This window comes from Cherax quadricarinatus, chromosome 23, assembly GCF_038502225.1.
Source record: "Cherax quadricarinatus isolate ZL_2023a chromosome 23, ASM3850222v1, whole genome shotgun sequence".
In the NCBI taxonomy this organism is placed as follows: Eukaryota; Metazoa; Arthropoda; class Malacostraca; order Decapoda; family Parastacidae; genus Cherax; species Cherax quadricarinatus.
This window is the reverse complement of record NC_091314.1, coordinates 39,694,264-39,704,238: the sequence shown is the minus strand read 5'-3', so window position 1 is coordinate 39,704,238 and position 9,975 is coordinate 39,694,264. Positions and strand designations below refer to the sequence as shown.

Here is a 9,975-nt window from a genome sequence, read left to right as displayed (position 1 = left end):
AATAGTGAAAAAAAACAACAAACCTTCAAATACAAGTAAACCAAAGTTTACCAGTGAGCGGCAGTCGCCGCTGTTGCCATACGCGGCTCATTTTCTGCAAACTTCATGTCTCTATATCTCGGTAAGTACTGATGGGAAAAATTTTTGGGGGGGACTAAAACAATCAGAAGAATAATCTTAACATTTTCATAAGAAAAATAATTTTTTTTTTCGAATATTTTGCGACACCAGGAGACACTTCAGGATTGGGCCTTTCGACAGTCAAAGGGTTAAGGGTTAAATACCTAAAACCTTAGTGCAGCAGTTATTTTTAATGCAGGCATACAGCCTAGTGATTTCAGCGACTTTTTTATTTATTTATTTATTTTTTATTTGGACATGATACACAGTTATACAAAGAAATATAGTGACTGGGTGTACATGCCAAAAGCCCCTTGTATGCAGAGCATTATGGACAGGCTTAAAATTAACTTAAGATTAACTAAGCAATGATATATTCAGTGGTAAAAATTACACTATACAAATAACAACATGAAGTACAAATGAGTATTTCAAATAAGTAACTTTAAAGTTATACAAATTTGTAGCATAACAATGCATAATATAATCGGATCAGATTGAGTAAAATCAAAGATTTGTAATGCAGAAACAGGTCATATGGTCATTAGATGAGTTACTGTGCATTCAAGAGAATGGAGTATTCTATTAGGTAATGTAATTAAAAAAAAAAAACATAGTTTGATAGGGTCAAAGGTTATACAAATATGAGATTCAGTTATTCAGTATTTATTTAGTTGAGGATGAGTAAGTGGTTTTTAAGAAGTCTTGAATTGATAAACAGACAGTATTTCTTTTATATTCACAGGTAATGAATTCCAGATTTTTGGGCCTTTTATGTGAATTGAGTTTTTACAGAGTGTGGATGGACAAGACGAACATCAAAGAGTGATCTGTGCCTTGTGTTATGGTCATGTGTTCTGTTGAGGTTGGTAAAGAGAAGTTTGAGGGGAAGGTTTATATCCGAGTTTAGTGTTCTATGTATGTAGTAGACACAATAATATGAATGGATGTTTTGTATGGTGAGTAGGTTTAGAGTTTCGAAAATTGGTGGAGTATGTTGCCTGGAGTGGTAATTTGTTATCAATCTGACTACAGCCTTTTGTTGGGTAATTAATGGTCTGAAATGATTTATTGCTGTTGAGCCCTATGCACAAATTCCATAGGTGAGATAGGGGTAAATGAGTGAATGATATAGGGCCAGGAGGGCTGACTGTGGAACATAGTACCGTATCTTTGATAGTATGCCTACGGTCTTGAGATTTTCTTGGAAATTTCTTGTACATGTGTTTGAAATTTGAGTCAATTATCAAGGTGGATTCCTAAGAATTTTCCCTCTGTGAGCTTTGTGATAGGTGATCCGTTTATCATTATGTTAAGAGGGACATCTGTAGTTCTGTTCTCAAACTGAATGAAGTAGGTTTTGTCAATATTGAGAGTTAGTTTGTTAATCATCATCCAGGTAGATATTTTCTGTAACTTGGTATTTACAGTACAGTGGACCCTCGCCTAACGAACACATCGCATAACGTTAAATTCGCCTAACAATACATTTTAACGCTAACATTTTGCCTCGGCTAACACTAAAAAACTTGCCTAACGATATTCTTTCTCGGGTACCAATTAATATCGTTAGGTGAGGGTCCACTGTATTGGCTAGTATGACTGGGCTTGGGTGAGAGAAGACGTATGTAGTGTCATCTGCAAATAGTGTGGGTTTGAGTAGTTGCATTGCATTTGGTAGGTCGTTTATGTAAATGAGAAAGAGAAGAGCGCCAAGGACACTTCCCTGTGGGACACCAACTGTAATTGGCTGTGTGGAAGAGTTTGCTCCATTTGTGTACACATATTGGCTCCTGTTGCTAAGGTATGACTTTAGGTAGTTGAGGGAGTGCCCTCTTATACCATAGTGTGATAATTTTATGTGCAACAAATCATGGTCAACTGTATCAAAAGCTTTACGTATCAATGAAGATCCCCAAAGGGACTTCTTTTTTTCTCGAGTTCAGTGTATATTTGTTCTAGCATGTGTATAATAGCATCATTCATATTTTTATTAGGCCTGAACCCAAACTGACAGGGATTGAGTATGTTGTGGGAGATGAGGTAGGGATAGATTTGCCATCCATGCCTTAATTTTATGGGTTTGAAGTCTAAGTTCATTCTGTAGAATTACTTGATGAGCTCAGCTCACTCAGATAAGCAGTGACTAGTAAATTTGGTCTTAGATATGAGAGAATGAGTCAATGGGGTAAGTGTGCACCACATAAAAAAATCATGCATCACGCAATGCACATGGTAAAAAAACTGACTGTGTTTTTGGTTTAAAATAGCGACTCTGTAGTGTATTTTCGGATGGTTTTTATCGTTGTACATGTATTCTCAGTTTCTGGGTATCATTTAATAGAATGGAAGACATATGTATTTCAGAAATGAAAATGATTGGTTTCAGAACTGGAATTAGCATGAAATTGAACTCAAAGTAATGGAAATATAGTGGACCCCTGCTTAACGATCACCTCCCAATGCGACCAATTATGTAAGTGTATTTATGTAAGTGCATTTGTACGTGTATGTTTGGGGGTCTGAAATGGACTAATCTTCTTCACAATATTTCTTATGGGAACAAATTCGGTCAGTACTGGCACCTGAACATACTTCTGGAATGAAAAAATATCGTTAACCGGGGGTCCACTGTATTCTATTTTTGCCGATATTCCAGAGTAAACAAATCAAGTCACTTGTCCAATATGCATCCAACTGGCCAGTCTAATATGCCTTTACCTTTACCTTTACCTTTGAAGAGTTTCAAGAGTATATCTACTCTCTGAGCCCGGCCATGGGCCAGGCTCATCTGGTGCTCGCCTGGTCAACAAGGCTGTTGCTGCTGGAGGTTTGCTGCCCCACATATCCATCACAGCCTGGTTGATCTGGCACCTGGTGAAGATACTTGTCTAGTTTCCTCTTGAAGGCTTTTACACTTGTTCCAGCAGTGTTTCTGATATCTTCTGATAAGATGTTGAAAAGTCTAGGACCCTGGATGTTGATACAGTGTTCCCTTATTGTCCCCACTGCACCCCTGCTCCTCACTGGGTTTATTTTACACTTCCTCCCATATCTCTCACTCCAGTATGTTGTTATGGCAGTGTGCAGATTTGGGACCAAGCCCTCGAGTACCTTCCAGGTATATATTATCATGTACCTCTCTCTCCTCAACTCCAACGAGTACATGTTCAAGACTTGCAGGCATTTCCAGTAGTTTAAATGCTTTACTGGTGCAATGTGAGCCATAAACAATCTCTGTATTTGTTCCAGCTCCGATATTTCTCCTGCCCTGAATGGGGCCGTCAGCACTGAGCAATATTCTAAGTGAGGGAGCACTAGCGATTTGAAGAGCGTCACCATCAGCATTGTTTCCCTTGTTTTGAAAGTTCTCATTACCCACCCCGTCATCTTCCTGGCTGTCGTGAGCTTTGTCTTGTTATGGTCTTTGAAAGAAAGGTCTGCTGACATAGTTATTCCTAGGTCTTTTACGTGTTCCTTACGTTCTATTTGGTGACCCTCTTGAGTTTTGTATATAGTGCTCCTTTTGAGTTCTTCATTCTTTCCATACCTAAGCACCTGGAACTTATCACCATTGAATGTCATGTTGTTCTCCACTGCCCACTGGAAAACCCTGTTTATGTCTTCCTGTACTTTTTCAGTGTCCTCTACCGTACTGACTTTCATGCTCATTTTAGTGTCATCTGCAAATGATGATACAAAAGTGTGCCGGGTGTTTCTGTCTATATCTGCTATGAGGATGAGGAACAGCAGAGGTGCCAGGACAGTGCCTTGGGGCACTGAGCTTTTGACCTCACTGATGCTGGATCTTGCCCTGTTCACTACTACTTTTTGTGTTCTGTGTGCTAGGAAACCGAAAATCCATCTTCCTACCTTCCCCATAATGCCCATGGCCTTCATTTTGTGCGCTATCACTCCATGATCGCATTTGTCAAACACATTTGCAAAAACTGTGTAAATCACATCTGCGTTTTTGTCGTCTTCCAGTGCCTCCGTAATTCTGTCATAATGGTTCAACAGCTGTGACAAACATGATCGTCCTGCTCTAAAACCATGCTGGTTCGGGTTATGTTGGTTGTGCTGGTCCATGAAATTTGTAACTTGCCGTCTCATCACTCTTTCGAAGATTTTTATGATGTGAGAAGTTAGGGCTACTGGTCTGTAATTTTTCGCTAGTGCTCTACTGCCTCCCTTGTGCAAAGAAACTATGTCTGCACTCTTTAAGGCCTCTGGTATTTCACCTAGATCTAAGCTCTTTCTCCAAAGAATACTGATGGCTCGTGCTAGTGGTACTTTGCACTTCTTTATAAATAGAGCATTCCATGAATCTGGTCCAGGTGCTGAGTGAGTGGGCATGTTTTCCATTTCTTTTTCAAAATCTATGGGATTTGTACTAATGTCAGTTAGTTGGTCTGTGCGGCCTTCTTCTGGAGTGAAAAATATTTCTGCATTTTCTACCTTGCTGTCATTTAGTGGGTTGCTGAACACCAACTCATACTGTTCTTTTAGGATTTCACTCATTTCCTGTTCATCGTCAGTATACGAGTCTCCTCTCAGTAGTGGTCCAATTCTACAGGTAGTTCTTAGCTTGGATTTTGCATAGGAATAGAAATATTTTGGGTTTCTTGCAATATCCTGTATGGCCCTTTGTTCCCTTTGTACTTCTTCTGTGAGGTATGACATCCTAAGTTTTTGCTCTAATTCAGTGATCTCTCTGCTAAGTCTATCTTTCCTTTGTTGTAGCATATTTGTGTTTTTAAATAGTTCAGTAACCCATTTTCTTCTTCTGTACCATCTTCTATGCTTTCTCTCTATATCTGATCTTCCTCTGGGTTTCCTCAATAGTACATGTATCATACATACTTTGTATGCTTCTGTATTCAGCTTCTCTAGGCACTGGTGGGGATTTAGGGTGCTCATGTCTGATTCCCAGAGTATGTCTGATAGCTCTTGGTTTATTTTTTTCCCAGTTAATTCTATGGTTGTTAAAATTAAACTTACTGAACATCCCGTCTCTAACTTTAGTGATGCAGTTTCCTACCCCTGAGTTAATACTAGTTTGAACCTCTATGATGTTATGATCAGAGTAAATAGTTTTGGAAACTGTTATGTCTCTGATCAGTCCCTCATTGTTTGTGAATATCAAATCCAGGGTATTTTCATTTCTAGTGGGATCAGTTACCTGTTGGTTTAAAGAGTACTTTTCACAAAACCTCATTATTTCCCTGGTATGTACCTGTTGAGCCAGGGTGCTTCCCGGGGATATTTCTGGTATAACATTACGTTGTGCCATCTTCCATTTTACATGAGGGAGATTAAAATCTCCAAGGAGTAAAATATTTGGTGTAGGACTTGCTAGCCTATCCAGATAGCTATCTCTCTTACTTAACTGATCTGTGAATTCCTCAGCAGTTGCTGATGGTGGTTTGTATACTAGGATAATTACCAAATTCTTATTTTCAACTTTAATGCCTAGAATTTCTACTATATCATTCGTAGAATTCAGCACTTCTGTGCAACAGAAAGTATCCTTTACATAGATTCCTACTCCTCTCTGTGACCTACTGATTCTATCACATCTATACATGTTGTAGTTTTCTATCTTTATCTCTCCATCCAAAACATCCCTTGTATGTGTTTCTGTAAATGCTCCGAACATGGCATTCACTTCTGTCAGGAGCCCACTGACATAACTAACTTCATCATTTTTATTTGATTTCAAACCCTGTATATTTGCAAATATGAAGCAGGAATTACCAAGTGGGATGTTTTGTCTTGCTTTGTGTTTCATTAGTACCACTGGTGGTGTACTACCTGGTATGTCCCCTGGTGTACACTCCCCTGGTTTCTCCAGTACTGGCTTCGCGTTTGTTTGCTTATTTGGCCTTGAGCCCACCTGTCCTCTCTGTACCATTCCCCCTGTTTATCTCTCCCTTTGTTTTGATCTTTTCTCTTTTTGTCTAAAAAAGAATGCTATTCAATTTCTCTTTCTCTACTAACTCTGTAGCACTGCGTTCCTTTTACATGATGGTCTGGGCAGCTCAGGTCATAACATTCACTTGACTGCATTGAAGCTTTACACATTACTGGGTGGAAGTACCTGCACTCTTTGTTGAAATGACACTTTCCCTTCCTCAACATGTTCGCACATTTTCTGGTGTGTTTATTCCAACAATATCTGCCATATAGGCACATACCTATAGCATAGTAACTGCAAATGTTCTGATTATCTATATTTATTGATTCTGTGTCGTTCCTAAGTTCTGCCACCTGATCTGAGTTCCCTTGTTCACTTTCTTCTAGGCTAATTTCTTCCCTTTGCTCATTTTCGTTTGTTCCAGTTCTAGTTTTCTCATCGTCCCTTCCCCTTTCCGCTATGTTATGTATCCCTGTTTCCTTTTCCGACTTGCTCTGTATGACGTTTTCTACTCATGCTCTTACTGTCACTCCTTGGTTTTCACCTCTATATGCATTTTTTCTCCCTTTTTTGTTCCTTTTCCTCTGTTTTCCATTCTTTGTATAACGCTGGCAAGCTCCTTAGAAACTTCCTTACGCTTTCTAGGTTTTCACTTTTCAGTACCTCTCTTATGCTTAACTAGCTGTCCCTTTCACTGGGGCAAATTCAGAAACAACTTTCTTGTTTTTGGTCATTTGTCATGGTTGCATGAAGCTTTGTACATGATATATGTGATGTTTTACCACATATTTCACAATCAATGCCCCTCATGTTTCTCCCAAAGATTTTTTTCACATATACAACAGCTTTTATTCCTGGCCATGATTACTTTTAAAACAGGTGTATGTGGTGAATGGTGTATTTATTATGTGCGGCTGGTGGTGGGGTGGCTGGTAGGTGGGATGGGCTGGGCTGTGGGTATCCTTGGGGAGAGGGTAGGGACAATAGGAGGAGGGGGCTGTGCGGTGGGGTGGTAAGCTGGGAGATAGGGGTCTGTGGAAAGAAGGTGAGGGTGCAAGGAGGGGAGGCCATGGGTGAGACTGTTGGATGGGTAGTTTAGGATCCGGGGAATGGGGTGGGGGCACGAGGCGGGGGATGGGGTGGGGGCACGAGGCGGGAGATGGGGTGGGGGCATGAGGCGGGGGATGGGGCGAGGGCATGAGGTGGGGGCTTGGAGGTAGGGTGCGGGTGGAACTTTCAACTTGTTCCCATATAATTATACCATAGGTTTATACTACACTCAGGATTAAAAGGACTTACTCAGATTACTATAGCACTGCCTATTTATATCCTTTTCGTCTATTCGTTGTATGTGGTAACTCGTACCTTGGTGTATCACTTGTCACATGTCAACACCAGGACAAGTAGACTGGCCCACTACTGCCACACTTTACAATTGTTTTTTATTTTATTTCCTTTTATTTTCTCACTGGTATTTTGTCATTGTGTTGTATACTGGTTATCTCAAGGATATACAATGTGTTCGTTCAAGATACACTTTTCTTTTCACTGCACTACACTGGGATGGTTATATTGTTCACACGGCATTATGATGATATTTATACAATAATTACAATAATGCATAAGAGTAAATCTTCTATTTATTGGGTGAGCAAAAATTCAAAATGGAATTCATGTGCAAAGCCTGGGAACATAAGTATGTAATGAACAGAGGAAATGTTATTTTAGTGCCGGGAATGCCTGCATTGTATATTCTGGACCCTATTTTGAAATTGCCATATTTTGAAATTTGTGTAAAATTGGCCAAATTACCAATTTCTGATCACTTTATTGAGTAATTGAAATAGCTGAAGTGCTGTTGGAGTGTGAGCAAGGTAACCTGTACAAAGGTATCCAGGGAAACCACCTAGCCAGACTTTTCTCTTTACAAAATTTACACATCTATTGTAACCTGGATGATTAGAAATGCACAATGAAACAGATTAAAATACATTGGTACATATGTTTAATGTAATTGTAAAAAAAGTTTGTATTATGATTCAAAGAGATTCTTGCCAGAGAGGTAGTGCTAATAACAGTGCTGCACCGTCACTACAGCTAATTAATGGTACAGCATTTTTCTTAAAATATATTCTATAGTTTAATGTATTTAAAGCATTCTCCACCCCAAGCGACTGTCACCCCAGAAATTTCATGTAAGAGAGCAACTAATGCATATCATTGTTAGATTATGCAGAATATGCAGAAAGCATGTGGTTAAAGGTGATGCACTTACTTTTGAAATTTAGCAATTTTTGCAGCATATTTATCAAAGTACGGGTTCTTCTCCAACTCCTCAAGGGCTTTCACCATAGCATAGCTGGAGGTGCAGACAGGGTGCTTGCTCATACTCGACCAAGCTGTTCGTGCAATGAAACTGCAACGTTGAGTCAGGCTAATCATCACCAACTTGTTAATATCTGTCAAGAATATTGAACCTGTAACCTTAGTGACACAATGATTCATTCCTTATTCTGAATTTTTAGGAACACAGAACTGCTGTATGTATGTATGTATGTATATATGTGTACAGTGGACCCCCGCATAATGATTACCTCCGAATGCGACAAATTATGTAAGTGTATTTATGTAAGTGCATTTGTACGTGTATGTTTGGGGGTCTGAAATGGACTAATCTACTTCACAATATTTCTTATGGGAACAAATTCGGTCAGTACTGGCACCTGAACATACTTTTGGAGTGAAAAAATATCGTTAACCGGGGGACCACTGTATATATGTACATATATGTATATATGCATGTATGTATGTATGTATGTATGTATTTATGTGTTTGTAAATATGTATATATATATACCCCCGCTTAACGATATATATATATATATATATATATATATATATATATATATATATATATATATATGTATGTATATATATATATATATATATATATATATATATATATATATATATATATATATATATATATATATATATATATATATGTATATATATACAGTGGACCCCCGGTTAATGATATTTTTTCATTCCAGAAGTATGTTCAGGTGCTAGTACCGACCGAATTTGTTCCCATAAGGAATATTGAGAAGTAGATTAGTCCATTTCAGACCCTCAAACATACACGTACATACGCACTTACATAAATACACTTACCTAATTGGTCGCATTGGGAGGTGATCGTTATGTGGGGGTCCACTGTATATATTATATATATATATTTTTTTTTTTCAACAAGTCGGCCGTCTCCCACCGAGGCAGGGTGACCCAAAAAAGAAAGAAAATCCCCAAAAAGAAAATACTTTCATCATCATTCAACACTTTCACCACACTCACACATTATCACTGTTTTTGCAGAGGTGCTCAGAATACAACAGCTTAGAAGCATATACATATAAAGATACACAACATATCCCTCCAAACTGCCAATATCCCAAACCCCTCCTTTAAAGTGCAGGCATTGTACTTCCCATTTCCAGGACTCAAGTCCGACTATATGAAAATAACCGGGTTCCCTGAATCCCTTCACTAAATATTACCCTGCTCACACTCCAACAGATTGTCAGGTCCCAAGTACCATTCGTCTTCATTCACTCCTATCTAACACGCTCAGGCACGCTTGCTGGAAGTCCAAGCCCCTCGCCCACAAAACCTCCTTTACCCCCTCTCTCCAACCCTTTCGAGGACGACCCCTACCCCGCCTTCCTTCCCATATAGATTTATATGCTTTCCAAGTCATTCTATTTTGATCCATTCTCTCTAAATGACCAAACCACCTCAACAACCTCTCTTCTGCCCTCTGATTAATACTTTTATTAACTCCACACCTTTTCCTAATTTCCACACTCCGAATTTTCTGCATAATATTTACACCACACATTGCCCTTAAACAGGACATCTCCACTGCCTCCAACCATCTC

At 39.0% G+C, this 9,975-nt stretch overlaps 1 protein-coding gene across 2 annotated transcripts in view; it reads right to left on the bottom strand.

The window, feature by feature from the left end:
• The window catches only part of LOC128685688 (ATP synthase mitochondrial F1 complex assembly factor 1), a 162,204-nt gene that overhangs the window by 127,660 nt on the left and 24,569 nt on the right, over positions 1-9,975 (bottom strand). For both annotated transcript variants that reach the window (XM_070088101.1, XM_070088100.1), the window contains exon 2: positions 8,313-8,496. In XM_070088101.1, the coding sequence (XP_069944202.1) occupies positions 8,313-8,479 (167 nt within the window). In that variant the 5' untranslated portion in view covers positions 8,480-8,496. The remainder of the gene's footprint in view (positions 1-8,312; positions 8,497-9,975) is intronic.